The following is a 19,493-nucleotide window of genomic DNA, read 5'->3' as shown; positions in this document are numbered from 1 at the left end:
TTCGGCGTTTCAGCGCGCGGAAACGAGGAAAACGCGCGACGACGCTCCCCGGAGAATCGAGCTCGCGATAAAACACGAAGCAATTCGAAACAGTCGCGATGACGAACGAACGCCTCGATTCAACAGATTCCAGATTCCTGATTCCAAAATTGACGATACAAAACTCGTATTTGATTATTTGGTTCTTAGTAGACTACGTTTGTTTTAATTTTAATTTTAATTCGCGAAAAATTAGAAAAATATGAGAAATATTTAGGGGGCAACCCTTTACGAAGCTTCCATTTCCTTAACTCTGTTGCATAAAGATTCACAGTCTAATAATGAGATTTGAGTGAAGAGAAGATTTTGGTTCTAGCAGAGGCTGATCTAGAGATCTTCGAGAAGTATTGAAAATTATAATTGCAAGTTTGAGGACGCGTCGATTCAACAGATTCCAGATTCCAAATTTGACGTTACAAAATTCGTAATATTTGATTGTTCGATTATGAGTACTGCGTTTGTTGATGCATTTATGGGAAATTTTAATTCTCGAAAAATTATGAAAATATGAGAAATACTTAGGGGACCCCTCTACGAAGCTTCCATTTTATTAACTATGTTGATAAAAATATGAATTTGCATAATGATTCGCAGTCTAATAATGAGATTCGAGTCAGAAGATTTTAGAGTTCTTCGAGAAGCATTGAAAATTTTTTTTTTTAATCGCAATTTGCTGGTAATTGCTAGCTGGAGGACGCGTGGATGACACTTGGGGTTCGGTTTTTATCCCGCATGGCTGACGCGGAACTGGTTGGAGGGCTCCCCAGCGTGGGCGATATAGATCCTCGCCGCCAGGTGCAACGAGGAAACGGTGCAAATGCAGCACGTGCTCGACGCTATTTCCACGACACGGCTTGGCACGCCAACTCGTGCGCATCCAGCCGACTAATGTCGCCCCACGAGCCCAGGACGTATCTGTTTCTAACATGATCGAGCTTCTTACCGACCACCGTGGCGTTTACACGCACGGATGTCGCATTAATTTACTTGGAACAGCCACGAACGCGACGATCTCTCTGCTCGATGAATTGTATAACCGTGCTTGACAAGACTTTGAAAACGATTGTTAAAAACGTGTAGAATTGTACAGCCATGATCAATGAATTCTACGATGAGTCTACCACCATTTTGGTATCGGTTTCTTTGAGAATCTGAGGTCTATGATTGAGCACCACTGGTCAGTTTGTGGTTCTTGCACGACTATGATTCGTACGAACGATTGCGAGAATAATTGTCACGTTCATGGTCGTGCCTAATCGATGGGTCCATTTAGACCCACGCCAACTGCTTTCAGTCTTCGAGTTTTGATTTTTGATAAATAGCGATAATAATATCGGTGCTAAGGAAGCTAGTAAAATTAACAATTTCGATTAATAAAGAATTGACAAATATGATAATAATGAGAAATGCAAAATAATGAAATTCAGATTTGAACCAAAATGGGGGTCCCGTCATTTGAAGGTTGATAAATATAAAATAAAATATCGATAATAATGGTGCTAAGGAAGCTAGTAAAATTAACGATTTCGATTAATAAAGAATCGACAAATATGATAATAATGAGAAATGCAAAATAATGAAATTCAGATTCGAATCAAAATGGAGGTTCCGTCATTTGAAGGTTGATAAATATAAAATAAAATATCGATGTAGTTTCCTGATTGCCTGACGTTGAGAGATCGAATTCGACCGGAAGTCGATGGACACCGATACGTTTCGTACGACGCGATCTGGTCGACGAGAAGCGATCGATTCGCCGCGAGGAATGGTTAGCCCATGACGCAATATGGCCAATGGTAACTGGAAATGATCGAGGCCGGTTTGTCAGTTTGTATATACAACACACCCAGACCGCCGTGGACTTCGATAATCAAAGGTTCGTGTTTCTTCCGAGAACCTTTTCGAGACACTCTCGATCGTCGTCGCGAACCCTCGTTCGTAATCTCGATCTCGACCGCTACTATTTACTCACCGCCGCCTTGCCCCGCCATTTCTCTTTCCTTTCGGTTCTTTACGCCTGCCACGACATGTCATCGACGACCGTTTACGATCTATATCACTGAGGATCGATGAAACAACCAGACGACGTTGACGACAACCAGAAATAAAAAATAAATTTAGCTTTCGATCTGTAATATTTGTTCGATCGAGATTACGATCTGTAAAGTGCAATTATGATTGATGGAAGTGTTCAAATGGTAGTGAGCACTGTGACTGTAGAATTAATGGTAGAAACGATGGTTGCAAAATTTAGAAAGGGTATTGTCCACCTTGTTCTACGAACGAACACTTTGTGACCGAGCGAGAGCTTTCACCGAGCGCGTTGAAGCAAGAATCGAGGAGGAAGGAAAAGGAAGAGAAGAAAATGTTTCGTTCGGTCCGCGAGGAATGCAGATTTCGCGAAATCCAATCTAGAAGGTCGGTGCCGACGGGGTTATAGCTCCCGGGCTACCGGACCGCTATCTGAATCCACCGAGTCGATAAGCCGCTTCTCACGATAGCACGCCGGAGACGAACAACCCGAGATCCGACGATCAACGTCGCTGGCTAAGTCTCTGGACGTCTCGACGACACTTTCATCGACAAATTAGATCGAAACAATGATTTAACAAGCTCTACAAATAGCCTAATACATCGGGTACAACGTATTTCATTGTTCTTTTCAGGCGATTGCGATTTCAACGCCCTCTATAAATGTGGTAGGTTCGTGGTAATGGAGAAAGAATTTTAGAAACAATTTTAATTAGTTTTAGTTTGTTTAGTTTGGGTCAGCTTCAGGGCAGCCATTTTGAAAAATCATAGTGTATTCTGGGAGCCTCGAAGACCCCTAACCCCAAAAATTTCAAGATTGAACGTTCTATGAAGGGGTTAATGGAAACAAATGCTTAAGAATCCTCGTTTTCGCTTTACAAAACACTGATATACATTTAATATTGAATAAAAAGGGGAAGGTAACAAGAAATTGTGATTTCGAGGAGAATCCTAACCTCAAAAATTTCAAGCTCGAACATTCTATGAAGGGGTTAATGGAAACAAATGCTTAAGAATCCTCGTTTTCGCTTTACAAAACACTGATATACATGTAAGCTTTGTGTATGTGTCGGTGAGCTAGTGATAGAGCCATATATGCTCGATAGAGGGAGTAGTTGAGAAGTTGGATATAAATAAGCATTGGATATAAACAAAGATTTCTAAGTACAAATTTCTAAAAGTACAAATTTCGATAATATAGAGAAGATAGGGAAGCACGAACATGTAACTGTTGATTCTCTATACTTTAGGTTAGTATTTTAGGTTAGGAAATTAAACATGTGCAATAATTGTGTAATGTGTAATTAATAATAAACTCTATACTTTAGACGAATCAACCTTGTGTATTTGTTGAAGAAGGGTGCCCTCAACAACATTATATACATTTAATATTGAATAAAAAGGGGGAGGTAACAAGAAATTGTGACTAATTGTGTAATATGTAATTAATAATAAACTCTATACTTTAGACGAATCAACCTTGTGTATTTGTTGAAGAAGGGTGCCCTCAACAATATTATATACATTTAATATTGAATAAAAAAGGGAAAGGTAACAAGAAATTGTGATTTTCAAGAGAATCCTAACCCCAAAAATTAGAAATAGAGATGGTACTGCTGAACTTTTGACGAACTTAAAAGTCAGATATTTCGCCAATATGGCGGAGGGGCTGAAAACACTGATAAATATTTAATATTGAATAAAAAGGGGAAGGTAGCAAGGAATTGTGATTTCGAGGAGAATCCTAACCCCAAAAATTAGAAATAGAGATGGTACTGTTGAACTTTTGACGAACTTAAGAGGCAGATATTTCGCCAATATGGCGGGAGGGGCTTAAAACACTGATAAACATTTAATATTGAATAAAAAGGGAAATGTAACAAGAAATTGTGATTTCGAGGTGAATCCTAACCCCAAAAATTAGAAATAGAGATGGTACTGCTGAACTTTTGACGAACTTAAGAGTCAGATATTTCGACAATATGGCGGAGGGGCTTAAAACACTGATATACATTTAATATTGAATAAAAAGGGGGAGATAGCAAGGAATTGTGATCTCGAGGAGAATCCTAACCCCCCAAAATTAAAAGTAGGATGGTATTGTTGAACTTTTGACGAACTTAAAAGTCAGATATTTTGCCAATATGGCGGAGGGGCTGAAAACACTGATATACATTTAATATTGAATAAAAATGGAAAGGTGACAAGAAAATGTGATTTCGAGGAGAATCCTAACCCCAAAAATTAGAAATAGAGATGGTATTACTGAACTTTTAATGAACTTAAAAGACAGATATTTCGCCAATATGGCGGAGGGGCTAAACACACTGATAAACATTTAATATTGAATAAAAAGGGGAAGATAACAAGAAATTGTGATTTCGAGGAGAATCCTAACCCCAAAAATTAGAAATAGAGATGGTATTGTTAAACTTTTGACGAACTTAAGTCAGATGATATTTCGCCAATATGGCGGAGGGGCTTAAAAAAACACTGATATACATTTAATATTGAATAAAAAGGAGAAAGTAACAAAAAATTGTGATTTCGAGGAGAATCCTAGCCCCCAAAAATTAAAAACAGAGCACTGTTAAACTTTTGACGAACTTAAATCAGATGATATTTCGCCAATATGGCGGAGGGGCTTAAAACACTGATAAACATTTAATATTTAATAAAAAGGGAAACGTAACAAGAAATTGTGATTTCGAGGAGAATACTAACCCCCAAAAATTAAAAACAGAGATGGTACTGTTGAACTTTTGACGAACTTAAGAGGCAGATATTTCGCCAATATGGCGGGAGGGGCTGAGATCTTCCCCCATTGGCGGTGATAGAGAAATGTAACAGTTTCGAGTCGTATTTACGTTCGATCCGCTCACCTCGACACCCACAGACTAAAACCATTTATTTACGAGCGCTGTTGTCGCAATTGTTATCGCTTTCCCATTTACATATTTTGTTTTCGCTCGCGGCGTAGCGTCGATAAACGTAAAAACATCGCGTTCGCCTGCAGGCGAGTCCAACGAAGGAAATGGCGATCTAAAATCGCATAGGGGTGGAGTCGAGAGCCACGACGAGGAATCGAGGTGGGGGCCAAGGTAATAAGGGGTGGCTTCCAGTCGCAAAAAACGACAAAGTGTCTGTGAAAACGGAAACGAAACCGAGGAAGACAACGATCGTCGGAAACGTATACCGAATTGGTAAATATTATTATTATCGTAACGTTTACGTTACACGAACGTACGGTGTACTAACACAATCGTGTAAAACCGAGGTAGAGTCGGGGACTATTTTTAAAAGCAACCTTAAAGATTGTTATTATTGTTAAACGTCCTTATCGCACATATACAGACGTGATAATTTTAACATGATCGGTGGTGAAATTTTCGATTCGTGCGTCAGTGCGCCGCCAATTATTGCACGAATTCAGCGCGACGTGTTTCATAATGTAACCGCGATAAAAATAAGGAAACTGCGGTAGAAAATTATTTCGAACGTGATCCGATCGATGAAACGCGACTGTCCACTATTTTTCCAGAGAACTATTTGAATTCGTTCGTTCATCGTGAAATATTTTGTAATTAAAAATAAATTGTATAATTCTGTGATAAAATAAAAAGAAACCATAGAATTAACCTTGCATCTGGCCAAGAAATATTTTATTCGACAAAACCATCGTTCACCGATTCATTCGTACACTTAATCCAACCAAACACTTCCTTCCTCGACATTCATCCTTCGCTCGTGATTCAAACCTGTCATCTAGATAATTTTGATCGTTTATTATCAAGAGATAGTAACGAAAAAAAACTTACTGCATGCTCTCGTTCGCGATCGTTCGGACGACCATCGATCCTCTCGTCCGTTTCGATGCCTCGGGTCTCTTCCGTTCGCGTTTCGTAGATCCGCAGTAACGAGAAAGGGTTGGAACTAAGAACTGGCCACGGTCGATCGGGCTGGCAGTATCAAGAGAAAACGATCGCGACACGTTGTACGAGAGTTCGCGAAGAGACGCGAACCGGGCGGAATATAATCCGACAGTGTGCACGAAACGTCCAAGCGAGCGTCGCTGGAGGACCTCGAACGTGGTCAGGATTCCCCCCTCCACCCAACCCACTCCCCCTACGTTTCTTTTGCTACGTCCGTTCGCCTCCCCTCTCGCGATGCGTCGCCCAACGCCCTCTCCCATCGACTACTCGTTGCGTTTCAAGACCCCACCACCACCGTCGTTCCTCGATCCACGATCGGTTCGCGCCTGCTCTGCTTTGTGCATCTTCCTAGTGATTTACACGGTTGCGTCTGGAGACTAAATTCCTCCCTAGATGAGTATCTCGACAGAGTACGAGATACCAACCGTTTACGTCGACACTTTACCAAATACTTTTTACGATTCTATAGTGCCTAGTATTCGAGTTACACATTGTGATTAGCTTGACGAATAGCAAAAATATTTCGTTGAGGTTATGTGGAATGTTTACCGAATGAAATGATTTCTAACTGTCAGGGCCATCTTTAATTTAAGATTGCATGCATGGTAGTATAACGATCTTGTAAGATTACCAACTTTTGAGTTTCACCGTAATCAGAGTCTCGCCAGAGAGCCACAGTTAAAATTCCTGTAAAATTGCTAACTTTTCATAATCTTCTCCGGCAATACCCTTCGCCGAGCTCGAGACGTGAAAAGGCAGGAATCAATTTCTTTTTATCTGGGGAACCAGACACTGCTTTTAAGGGACAGAGGTGGTTTCGGAAAAAGCGTTCGGAGGTTTCCAGAGCGAAGGAACGTCGCGTAGGAACGACCACCGTGAAAATTGCCCGGCGACAGGAATGCGGCGACGCGGGGAAAGCGCTCTAAGGTCTGCCCGATGGTGGCGTCACGCGATACCGAAAGGTTTCTCGGAAGACAACGGGTACGACTCTCTCCGTGGACTGTAAACCCCTGGGATGATTCACGCGACGAACCTCGCATCGAAGACTCGCGATTACGATTTACGCGCTCTCCGGTTTCGTTTCACGGGCAAACAAAACGCGAAACGACGATTACGACGCGACGGGGTCCAATTGTCGGCTGAAACGGGGGGCTTCCTAGAATCGAACGTCCATCGAAGTTGGCTACATTTGTAGACTTAAAATAGAGAATTTTAAACAAATAATAAAACCGAGCAGGTTAGGTTCGACATGCCTGCAATAAAAATTTGAATACGATTGAAATTCAAATTTTATGAAAAATTATGACATCCGTCGCGGGTTGAAGTATCTATTTGTATTATAGTTTAGTATTATAGACTTTTTACGATTTAAATAATCGAAAAGGATCGAAAGTACGGTCAAGAAATGAAATTATTTCACTAACACACGGTTCATCGATAGATAAGCATTGAACATATCCAATATACAACGATACCGATTAAACAGCGTTTATTTATACCAATGTTGACATACTTTATCACCAGAAAGAGACTCAACATGCAATTACCACGATTAAATGCAGTTTATTTATGTTAATGTTGACGTGTTTTATCGACGAGAAACACACAGTTGGGGCAATAATAGAATTTACATTGTTTTCGTCCACTTTTCCACCTCTGTGTTTCAATGGTAAACAAAGAAAAATGCATCGTTCCGTCATTGCTGTTGAAACAAAAATTGAAAATAAAAATATGTATACTGATGTATTGGATATTATGTGATATATATTGAATATGATATTCGTGTAACGATAAACAATTATTAGTAATGACGCCTCGTTGTTTTTAAACATGTATGTATCTAGATTCTTGATATTTCTGAATCTATCGGGTGAATTCTTTTATACATTCAAAGGTATAATAATGTTTATTTAACATTAGTCGTTTCAGTTTTGTATTGTATTTATAAAATTTCCAATATGATGAAACAGGTATAGTAATGTTTATTTAACATTAGTCGTTTCAGTTTTGTATTGTGTTTATGGAATTTTCAATATGATGAAATAAAGAAATAGCCAAAGCTAGCTTGATATTTTGGAAATAATTAAATACTCTAATAATAATAATTAAACATATATGTATCTAGATTCTTGATACTCCTGAATCTATTTGGTGAATTCTTTTATACATTCACAGGTACAATAATGTTTATTTAACATTAGTCGTTTCAGTTTTGTATTGTATTTATAGGATTTCCAATATGATGAAACATGCATAATAATGTTTATTTAACATTGGTCGTTTCAGTTTTGTATTGTATGTATAGTATTTCCAATATGATGAAATAAAAAAATAGCCAAAGTTAGCATGATATTTTGGAAATTATTAAATATTCTAAGCTAAAATTCTGCATTTGGCATCCTCACCCCCTCCCCTCGAAATCCTCTAAATTTCTCCTCGATCGATAGCGTCATTTGAAAAAATAATTTTGCACAAAGCCCCCTTTTGCCCCCCTAAAATTGTTGACGAATCGCCGGACCTGTAATGGCTACGCGATCATCGACGACGCTTTGCGTCACTGGGTCGTGCGGCGCTAATCTCGTCAGCGAGATACGCCGCAAAAAGAGAAACGAAAAGTAGATCGTCCTCTGCACCCGAACTTTAGATATCTAAATTCGAAGGTCGTGGCCCGTGCACGTGCACGCCGCATGGGGAAATCGACAAACAGTTCGAGACGTTCGCCATCGGCACGAACGATCCCTCGGAAGCCACCACTTCGTCGCGAATCGATACAGATCGATTCCCGAAAAAATCCTTTTCCCGGGCGCTCGAGTTTTCCCCGATCGTCCACCGTAAACGACGACCACGACAGAGAACCGATAACGCTCCCGTTTTCCTCGCTGGCCAGACGGATAGCGCGATCGAAGAATCGTTTCTATCGGTCAATAAACTCTTATCGCGGTCGCGTACCAACGGACGAGCACGAACGCGAATCGATTCTCGGGCCGCGATCGAATCGAGAAAACTTTTTCCGCGAGACGCGCGAATAATAACAGCATCGCGGGGCAGATAAGGAGCGCGCGAGGGCGGATGAGCAACTTGTGCTCGACGGTTGGACAAAACTGTTAGAAATCGTTTTTTATTTCATGTTTAATTGCATGGTTCTGAGTCTGAGTAAAATTAAATATTTCAAGTTAAAATAGCGTGCAAACTGCATCCGAATTTCAGGTTCCGCGCAGACGCGTGGGTGCACGCATGCGCGGGACGTAGGGAGCCTCCGATCGGAGGGTTCGATAGCGAAAATCCGTAGTGCGCGCGACTCGTGCCCCGGGGACGAATCGGCAAACAGCAAAAGATGTTCGTTTTCACGAAACTGTTAGCATAGGGCCGCGGAGGCGTCACACTGTTTTCCATCGTCGGTTTAGCTTTATTTTCGGTTTTGTATCGCCTACGTATACAATCTTGGGAACACGGAGCATCCCTTAAGCCGTCGAGTAAATATTTTCGCGAACGGTCTGCCAGCGCAGACGAGTCCTCGCCCGTTCGTCGATCCCTACCGAGAACACGCAAAAGACTATCGTGTGTCATCACTGACGTAATTGTTAAGCACTCTGCATCAGCATTTTACGTGTATAGCTTTAAGGTGTTGAATAATATCCCTAAACTTGATCAAACTCGATCTCATTCGTTTCTAATGATATCTAACACTAGTGAAATCGTCTGATCTGTACTTTTACAATCGCTTCTTTATACTCAGACTTCTACCTTTAAATTTCAACTATCGATCTGTTTCTAAAATGAATTTAAAAGCCACGAGTATACTCCATCCAAACTGTATCAGATAACACTCGCTGGTTAGGACAACAGACCTTAGATCTCATCCCCATCACTTTTTCACACTTGGATCACTAATTTGTCTCTGTTCCTATCGAAAGCAGCGAATAGGCAACAGTCGTGAAAATGAGAAAAAATCCCCAGAAACTACTTGGAAGGAATAGTAATGAATTAAAGAATATCCCCAGATTCGGTGCAACGTCAGTCCAGTGTTGCATCCGCTATCGGATGAAAGTCGATAGTCTAATCGTCGGGTCCGATCCCTATCGTTCTCCACGGTTGAATCACCGTATCACGGGTCCTATTAAACTGGTCGAAGCTACAAGTATTCCAACACTGGTGCACGATAAAATTCCAGCTACAAGTTTCTGAGCAGACGGTATCGATAGATAACTAGTCGTGAGAATAAGAGTCCACGGTAGCTAGGTCAGACGAACGACAAGTCAAACAAGATAGTTTCCGTTCCAACGTCAGGTCTAGTCATTCTCTCGTAGCTACTTTCAATCAAAAATTGTAAACAATAGTCCAATTACTGTGTTTGGGATCTTATTGAATTTGATGAAACTAGGAACACTTTGACTGTTAACTGACATCGTGGGGTATTTTGGCACCCCCAGGGATACTAATTACCATCTGGTCACAATATCAAAAGATATGGTGGCTCTCTATGAACGAATAACGGTAAATTCAGCTAGTTGGGGAAATAGCTCGTAATTCACTTCTCAACTAGGAATCACAACGAAGCAACGCCACAAAACGATCTACCTTTCCCAACAGCAAACGCATAGCGTATAAACAAACGCGATAGTTAGGTGAATCACAATTTAAACGATATGGTCAACGCGTTCACTGTCCGGTCTGTTAGCGGCGTATCCAAAAGCGTGACGATAAGGCCCGTATACGGGTCACAGACAGTGAACGTGTTCGATCACGTCGCGTCCTCCCCATAGTCTGAACTTTACGCGAACAATATCGTACGACACTCCCGAGCAGCTAGACCGCCTAGGCGATATGTCTAATCTCACCCCCCGCCACCGGGCGTTCGAGCAACACCTCGTCGATCTTATTAAACGCGTCGCGGGTTACGCGACGACTGGCCGATAGAAGGTTACGTCAATGGCTCCTATAACGGGTCCGTGTGCGAGGGATTCTGATAATGAACGTCACTAACCTGGGTAACGGTCCGCTGGGCGAGTGAGGCGTCGAGTTCGCCTGATCGTGTTCTTGGTGATGATGGGGCGTACCGGCCGCGTGGTGAGCGTAGATCGACTCCATGTAGAGCTGATCGGATACGCGATCGGCGTCCTGCGCCAGATGATTCGCCTGGACCGAGGCGGGCGGTTGCATGGCGGTCAGGTGAGCGTAGGACTGTCTGCCCTGCTCGTTCGGACTGTAGCCGCCGTCAGGCTGTCCCTGTCGATGCGGCGACGAGAGTCCTTGATCGTCGCGCGGGCTGCGACTGGAGCTCGGCGAGCTGCCGGTGCGCAGAGTGGGCGATCCGCCGCCGGCGCCGCTACCGTCTCCGCCGCCGCCGCTTCCGCTGCCTGCACCACCACCGCTGCCACCGCCCCCGCGTATCTGATGCTGAAGGTACGCGTCGTCGGGCAGCACCTCGTCCAAGTGATGATGATGGTGTTGATGCTGCTGGTGATGATGGTGATGATGATCGGCCGTGCCCACGTCGTTCGCGATGCTGTTCGCCCCGGTGTTGCCGAGATTCGGGAACAGAACGCCGAGAGTGAAGTCGCCCCTTGCGCCTCTCATGGCTGCCGCGATACCGCTCACCCTGTCCACGTCCTCGTGATCCTCCTGGTGCTGTTGTTGCGCCGACTGCTGCTGAGTTTGGGACAACGACTGCGACTGCTGCTGCTGCTGCGTCTCTGGGTCGTCCAAGCGGCGATGACCCGACGAGGCAAGCGCGGCGTGTTGGGACGCGTCCGACTGCAAATGGTGCTGCTGTTGTTGATGGTGGTGGTGGTGGTGCTGCTGCTGCTGCTGCTGATGGTGGTGGCGTTGATGGTGGTGGTGGTGGTGGTGATGGTGGGGATGGTGGTGATCGGTCGCGGTCGTCGAGAGCGTTTCAGTACAGTAACGATGCATCGTGGAGCGAGGCGCGTGACTGCCGAGCCGATTTCCCTCCGGCGACGCGGAGGTCTCGCTCGGCTGCCGGTTATCCCCACCATCGGGGACCGGCGGCTCTCTCGCCCTCGACGTAACGAATTGTGGCTGCTGCTGTTGGTGGTGACGGTGGTGGGGTTGATGGGAAACCTGTTGCTGCTGCTGCTGCTGCTGCTGCTCTTGTTGTTGTTGCCGCTGTTGCTCGTCCGTCGTCGGGTCGCCGCCCCCGTAACGGCGCGAATCCTGTTCGAGATAACCCCTTCGCGGCCGTGCGATAAATTACAAATTATGCCTTTAAACGTCTCGTTCTACCGTTGGGTTACTATTTTTTTTTTTTTTTTTTTTAACGTTTCGAGGTCAAGGACGAAGAGATCGAGATCGTGAACGCGGCGGTCGGAATAATCGGTAAATGTTTTTGTTTCTCACCTTTCGCGCAGCGCCGGGCTATCGGGCTCGCCGTAGTCGAGTGGATGCAGATCGTAGGTGGCGCTGATATCGTTTCCGTGATCGGCAGAAACGGCAATAGCAGCCGCGTCGGCGCTGCCCGTCGACGCCGCCGCGCCATTTTCAATTTCCTGCTGTCCCGCCTCCAGCACGCCCACGCCGTCCCCGCCCTCCTCGCTTCCACGCTTCTCGTACCCGGTCTGGCGCCGTTGTTGCTGCCGTTCGAACAGCTGTTGCTGTCGAAGAAGCTCCTCCGTGCCCGCGTTCGTCATCGCGTCCCCGTCCTCGTTCCCTTCGAACGTCTCCGCGACGACCTCCGTGCCCCTGTCCTCGGTCCCGTACTCCGTCGTTCCGTCCACGTACACGATCAACGCTGCGAACATCCACGAAACGTTTCGATATTAAACAAGCTTTCTTGCTCGATGAAAATATAAACAAACTTCCATATTTATGGTTCATTTTTAAAGCGTATCAGTTGAAATAAATCGTATGTTGAATCGTAACTTAAATTTGTTCGAATCTGATGTATACACGGTTGGCGAATAGAAATGAACGTTTTTAAAAATTTTTACCAAAGGCGAGGTCTCGAGAATGTCGATGACGTTTGAATATTTGTAATTGCAAATATTTTCGTCGAAACTCGGTGAAACGCTCCATTTCAGAACACAATTCAAGTTTACTGACCTATAACTTGAACTGTAATGTTGAAAACTTGTTTTCCCGCGTTTAATTAGATATTTCTAAGCTGTAAGCTTGCAAGCTACTATGGAGTTAGAGTACGTAAACGAGTAATTGTTTGAAGAACGTCGAAAAAGAAAGAGAAATATGCGTATTGCCAGAATCCCTAGACCGTATCGATGCGAAAAATGGAGGCACGCGGGCGTTTGGTCGTCGCGTCTGCCCCGAGGATCCAGGGAAGATCGCGATCGAACGATACCAGAGACCGATCGATTAGATCATAACCGTCGAGGTCGGCTCGTCCCGACGATACGGACACACTGTTGCTAGCCGGTACGTTACAAAAATAACTTGGTCGTCGTTATCTGGTGCTCGTTAGCGAGCGGCGCGCGTTCCTCCTCGTCCATCGTGTGTTTGCGCGCGAGCGTAACCCGTCTTCTCGCGTCCCGAGTCCGGCAATTGTTCGCGCGAGTGCGGACCAACGATGACAAAGATCAAGGATAGAAGGGGTGACGGAGAGAGAAAGTTAGAAACGACGTTTCGCGGTCCCGTGCTCCTGCTGGAAGATAAAAAATATTATTTTTAATACCCAAGGGTCAACCGATGCCAGCAGCACCGAGCATAGGCCACCGACGGACCTACGGTTCGATTACGCCCATTCTCTTTCCACTCTTCGCCACTGGATTCTCTTCTTTTTCTCGCCACATTTATCTGCACTGTGATTCGTTCTATCTGTTAGGTTCATTTGGACAGAATCGTACCTGTAACCGGTACCTTTTACCGAGTATTTATCCCAGAATATCTGATGCATAATTTTCTCTGTATTTTTTACATTCATCTGTATCTGAGACTCTGTTAAGTACCTGCACAGTGCCAAAAGCAAAATGCCCTTTATATTAGTGTTTTAGAATAAAGATTTTTGATCATTCTAACCTGTATTTATTCCTAATCTCTCGTATATTTAACCAAAACAACTTTCATAAAAAAAACAATAATTCACATTTATCTGCACTGTGATTCGTTCTATCCGTTAGGTTCATTTGGACAGAATCGTACCTGTAAGAGCATTCTTGGAGGATCTCATCCCAAAATATATGATTTTCTCAGTATTTTTATTTAGTATATTTCTATATTTTCATTTGTATCTGAGACTCTGTTAAGTACCTATACTTGTATTGCACAGTGCCAAAAACAAAATGTCCTTTATATCAACGTTTTAGAATAAAGATTTTTGATCATTCTAACCTGTATTTATTCCTAACCCCTTTATATCAACGTTTTATAATAAAAATTTTTGATCATTCTAACCTGTATTAATTTCTAACCCCTTTATATCAATGTTTTAGAATAAAGATTTTTTATTATTCTAACCTGTACTTATTCCTAACCCCTTTATATCAACGTTTAAGAATAAAGATTTTTGATCATTCTAACCTGTATTTATTCCTGACCCCTTTATATCAATGTTTTGGAATAAAGATTTTTGATTATTCTAACCTGTATTTATTCCTAACCTCTCGTATATGTAACCAAAACAGTTTTCATAAAAAAGCAATGATTCATACGACGCAGATAAATCTCAAGTATCTGCTTGATTCATCTACTTTGTCTTTGTCTCATCGAGTGACGGAATTGTATCAAATATCGAATCGAGATTTCGTTCATCGTTACAGGAATACCACTCGAACTCCGTGTCTACGTTTCTCCCGCCATTTTTCTCAAATCGATCCCGGTAATCGATCGTCGAAACGACCGCGACCGTCGAGCATCGTAACGAAAACGAAGGGGTTAAAGACGGTGGCGAAGGAAAAGATGGCGGACGCTAGAGGTAGAGAGACACGTAGGTACCCTAGAAATAGGAAGTGGGGGGCGGGGCGTTGTGGCGCGAGAGGGCGCGACGAACCGGTTCGATTCGAGAATTCGAATTAAAATGTACGTAGGGGGGGGAGGGAGGGGCGCGGAGCTCATTGGCGAAATTTTCGTCGGACGAGGATCCGTGAACTCGCGGTGTGTGGTTCGTTTTAACGATATCTTTTACTCTCTCCCCCCCCCCCCTCTACCCTCCCGCGAACACGGTGTATCGACTGTTTAACATTCAGCCGACCTTATTGACGTTACCTAATCGAATTGGAAAGGTCAGGCTCGCCGGATTATCTTGACGGTTCGTTTCGCGGCGAATTCTATTAAAAAACATATTTTTTCGCGAAAGGTCCAAGTACGAGTCCCGTCCCACCACGCTCGGGATAACGTAAATACGATTGCGCGTGCAGATTCCTCCGATCCACGGCTCGCGAACGCTTATACAGGGTGGGGCATTTAACTTAGAGATCCGGGGGAACGTCGATTAGCGCTTCTATCGCAAATACAAAGTTTTTCTTTTCGTTCGGATACGCGATATCGTTGCATCGATCGAATTGGACGTAAATTGGGTGACTAATAATAATCACGAGCATGGAATTTGAAATTTATCGAATCGATCCAATGATTTGTCTATTTATTGCAGATGAATTTTCTGACCACTTTAAACGATATAAATTTGATTTTACGATTTGATGTTAGGATTAAAATCGTCGAAGGAAGTTAAGAATGAGTACAATGACCCGTGGTTAAAGGTCGTTCAAGGTCGTTCAAGGTCAACCGCGAACGAAAACGCTAATCTCGAAATAGATAATAGACATAGATCGAACAGTTTCGTATCTTCTCCGGTCGTTGGTGTTATTGTTCTACGATTGCACAGTGATAATCACAGAATGTAAACAAACACTCAATCACGTACACGTCGTATTTATCTATATTCATGAGCACGATTAAGCCCGTGGTACGATAGCGGCCAAAGTGCGGCCTCGTGAATTTCTCGAAATTTCGATAATGAATTTGGGAACATTCGTTTTTGCAACCCTGGTTCGAGATCTAGTATTTTATATCTCGAATCATGTAAGTTTACACGGATGTAGATAAAATATATTCTTCAATATTAATAATTTACCATTCGCTTATTGATATGGAAATTTATACGACGGCGAATGTATTTTGCATTTTTGAAATTTTGCGTAGAAGGTCTACCAAGCTTCGTGAAACGTAGAAAGTCGACTGTCGTCAAAGTTCGAGATAAGCAATGTACGCAGAAATATTTCCTGCCCGTTCGACGATTAGGAGCGTCCATTGTTGTTCCTATCGAGTGCATTTTGCATTCCAAGTTCAAGGTTAACGTTTCGAACAAGAGGAGAAACTCGCCTGGTTCGATCTACGAGAGCCTGCGGGCAGTTAAGCGAGCCGGATCGTTTCAGTTAAACGAACTAAGTCTACTTGGACAGGTCAGACCTTCTGAGACCAAAATTTCAGTCAGAAACTCCGCACAGTGGGACATTTAATCTCAGAACTCTACTCAGCATCGATTCTAACCTGCAAATTAGTAAATAAATTACCTCCTGCGTTTCGTTGGCGCTTGCAAAAGTTTGACCACCGATTTCATTGTGAAATAATTTTAATTTCAACTTGGGGAATCCAAAACGATAACCGAAGCTATCGATCGCAACAGAGAACTCGATTTAATCATCGATCCCTAATTTGTTATTATCTGTAGTTAAAACGACTTCTAATCAAACTATTTCACTCTACTCAGCGTCGATTCTAACCTGCAAATAAATAAATAAATTACCTCGTGCAAGTGTTCGATTCCTTTGTGGAATAATTTCAATTTCAACTTGGGGAATCCAAGACCACGATGATCTACACTATCGATCGCAACAGAGAACTCGATATAATCATCGATCCCTAATTTGTAATTATCAATAGTTGAAACGACTTCTAAATCAATTTTATTTATTTTTAATTTATTAATTTATTTAACGCGTATAGAATTGTTAAGTATTTTCTATAAGATGGAACTTTAGTGACTTCGACTTGGATTTGGACTCACTAGAGTTCCAAACTAGCGGCCATCTTGGAATCGAGTCGACTCGACGCATTTTCAGCTCCGATTCTAACCTGCAAATTAGTAAATAAATTACCTCGTGCGTTTCGTTGACTCTTCCAAGCGTTTCACCACCGATTTCATTGTGAAATAATTTTAATTTCAACTTGGGGAATCCAAGACCACGATAACCTACACTATCGATCGCAACAGAGAACTCGATATAATCATCGATCCCTAATTTGTAATTATCAATAGTTGAAACGACTTCTAAATCAATTTTATTTATTTTTAATTTATTAATTTATTTAACGCGTATAGAATTGTTAAGTATTTTCTATAAGATGGAACTTTAGTGACTTCGACTTGGATTTGGACTCACTAGAGTTCCAAACTAGCGGCCATCTTGGAATCGAGTCGACTCGAATTTTCTGCGTCGTCGCGAAAAGTGAACGAGTCGTTCCGGCGATTAGTTTTTAGCGTTTCACCCTGTATACGCGTGCACGGCTCGAAGCATAGCGAAACGGAGCTCCGTCGCTGTTATCGAAGACCAGAAGCTCCATTGTTGCGCGAGACGAATCGGTGACGAGACGCGGAGTCGCGGAGGCGTAGTGCCGCGACCCCGATTAATCATTCCGGGACGAAGAAAATACGCGATCGACGCCTGCACCGAACCCGCGGAGTCTTCGTCTCGGCCTCGGTTGCGAAACTGGGGTGGCCTGGGACCAGGGCTGCGTCCAAACACGAGCTAAATCATTATCTGAACAAACCTCTCCCAACGATCGACGCGAAACGAACTCGAACTAAATCTGATAATAACATGTTCCAACAATAAAAATTCTAAATTCTTATTGTACTACTTTGGAGCTCTCTACGGGGACTATTGCGTCTTTCCAAAAGTGTGCATTTAGACCTCTTCAAGGTTTTATTCTTGTGTCGTTTACCCCTTCCGCGTTAACATTGCCTTTCTAATCTTATTTTGACTATTATGGTCTATGTTTTTTTACGCTAGTGGAGCTTCTTGTTTATTAATATATATATCAAATTTTAAAATTTGTGAAAAATTCAGAAATTTGCCCCACACGAGTAAATGAAATATAGACAGTGTCATCTTTTGTGTTTGAATTATTCTTCGAAAAGTTTGAAACGCAAATAGGCGATCGAGCATTTCGCAGACCGGACACAGACGTCCATTTTGGTGTCCTCGTCGAGTATGATTCACAGTACTCCCGTAGTCACCCTATAATTCGTACCGTCGTTCGAGAATGTTTCACGATATAATTAAAATTATCGTGTAGCTGCTGATAATTTCGCCTACTTTCACCCAGTACCAATATCGTGGCCACGGTTTCACGTAATCAGCCATCGTTCATAAACGTGATCACCTCGTAGTAACAGCTTAACCAAGAAACGAGATCCAAAGGTACACGAAGAGGAGAAAACACTAACTGCTACCAATGTTTTCACGTGACTCGAAAACACCTGTATTTATCACACGTTTTTTATTACAGTCGAGAATAAATGTGTGTGAATTTTCCTTAAAATGGCGTACGTTTTTCTTTGGAGAAACTCAGCACTGGTATTGTGACTTTTCGAAAATATTTCGGTCAGCCTCGAACTCGCTGACGATTACGAACCGGAGAACACGCGGTACACCTGAACTTTGGCCCCGCGAACCGTCGAGTCACAGTCCTCGCGTGACCTTCGCTATCGTCGAAAACTACGTGTGTGTGTGTGTGTGTGAATCGAGCGATGCATTCGAGATTTCGCCAAAAAAATTCTAACAAGCAAAATACTTTAAAGTTACTACAGTGCTCTATCATTATTTTGGAAATCTCTGGGTGCAATTTTGTAGAAACTCTGTAGGATCCGCCATGTTGGATCCGCGAAGAAACTCGGTACAACAAAAATCCACCGCACGAAGGGTTATAATCGCAACAAATTAATAAATTGAAACACTTGGAACGAGTCTCAATGCTTATAATTGGTCCAATCAACTATTTAACGCTTCGATTCTAATGTAATTTTAAAAATGGTGGATCTCCACCGCACGAAGGGTTATAATCGCAACAAATTAATAAATTGAAACACTTGGAACGAGTCTCAATGCTTATAATTTGTCCAATCAACTATTTAACGCTTCGATTCTAATGTAATTTTAAAAATGGTGGATCTCCACCGCACGAAGGGTTATAATCGCAACAAATTAATAAATTAAAACACTTGGAAGGAGTCTCAATGTTTATAATTTGTCCAACGAACTATTTAATGCTTCGATTCTAATGTAATTTAAAAAATGGTGGATCTCCACCGCACGAAGGGTTATAATCGCAACAAATTAATAAATTAAAACATTTGGAACGAGTCTCAATGTTTATAATTTGTCCAATCAACTATTTAACGCTTCTATTCTAATGTAATTTTAAAAATGGTGGATGGATCTTGTTAAAAACATGTAGTAAAAGTTACTTTTGCTTTGTGTGGTTGGCTACATTGATGTATGTCCTCTTGCTTATGTTTTTTCG

General features: G+C 42.6%; 1 protein-coding gene across 2 annotated transcripts in view; it reads right to left on the bottom strand.

The window, feature by feature from the left end:
- The window catches only part of LOC122398795 (box A-binding factor-like), a 70,729-nt gene that overhangs the window by 22,223 nt on the left and 29,013 nt on the right, over positions 1–19,493 (bottom strand). For both annotated transcript variants that reach the window (XM_043398998.1, XM_043399007.1), the window contains exons 3-4: positions 12,360–12,750; positions 10,987–12,192 (exon numbers count right to left, since the gene is read on the bottom strand). In XM_043398998.1, the coding sequence (XP_043254933.1) occupies positions 10,987–12,192; positions 12,360–12,750 (1,597 nt within the window). The remainder of the gene's footprint in view (positions 1–10,986; positions 12,193–12,359; positions 12,751–19,493) is intronic.

Source organism: Colletes gigas, unplaced genomic scaffold (assembly GCF_013123115.1).
Source record: "Colletes gigas isolate AHSC1104 unplaced genomic scaffold, ASM1312311v1 Colletes_gigas_Sc00002, whole genome shotgun sequence".
Lineage (NCBI taxonomy): Eukaryota > Metazoa > Arthropoda > Insecta > Hymenoptera > Colletidae > Colletes > Colletes gigas.
The sequence above is the reverse complement of the archived record's forward strand: the minus strand, read 5'-3'. Positions and strand labels throughout refer to the sequence as shown.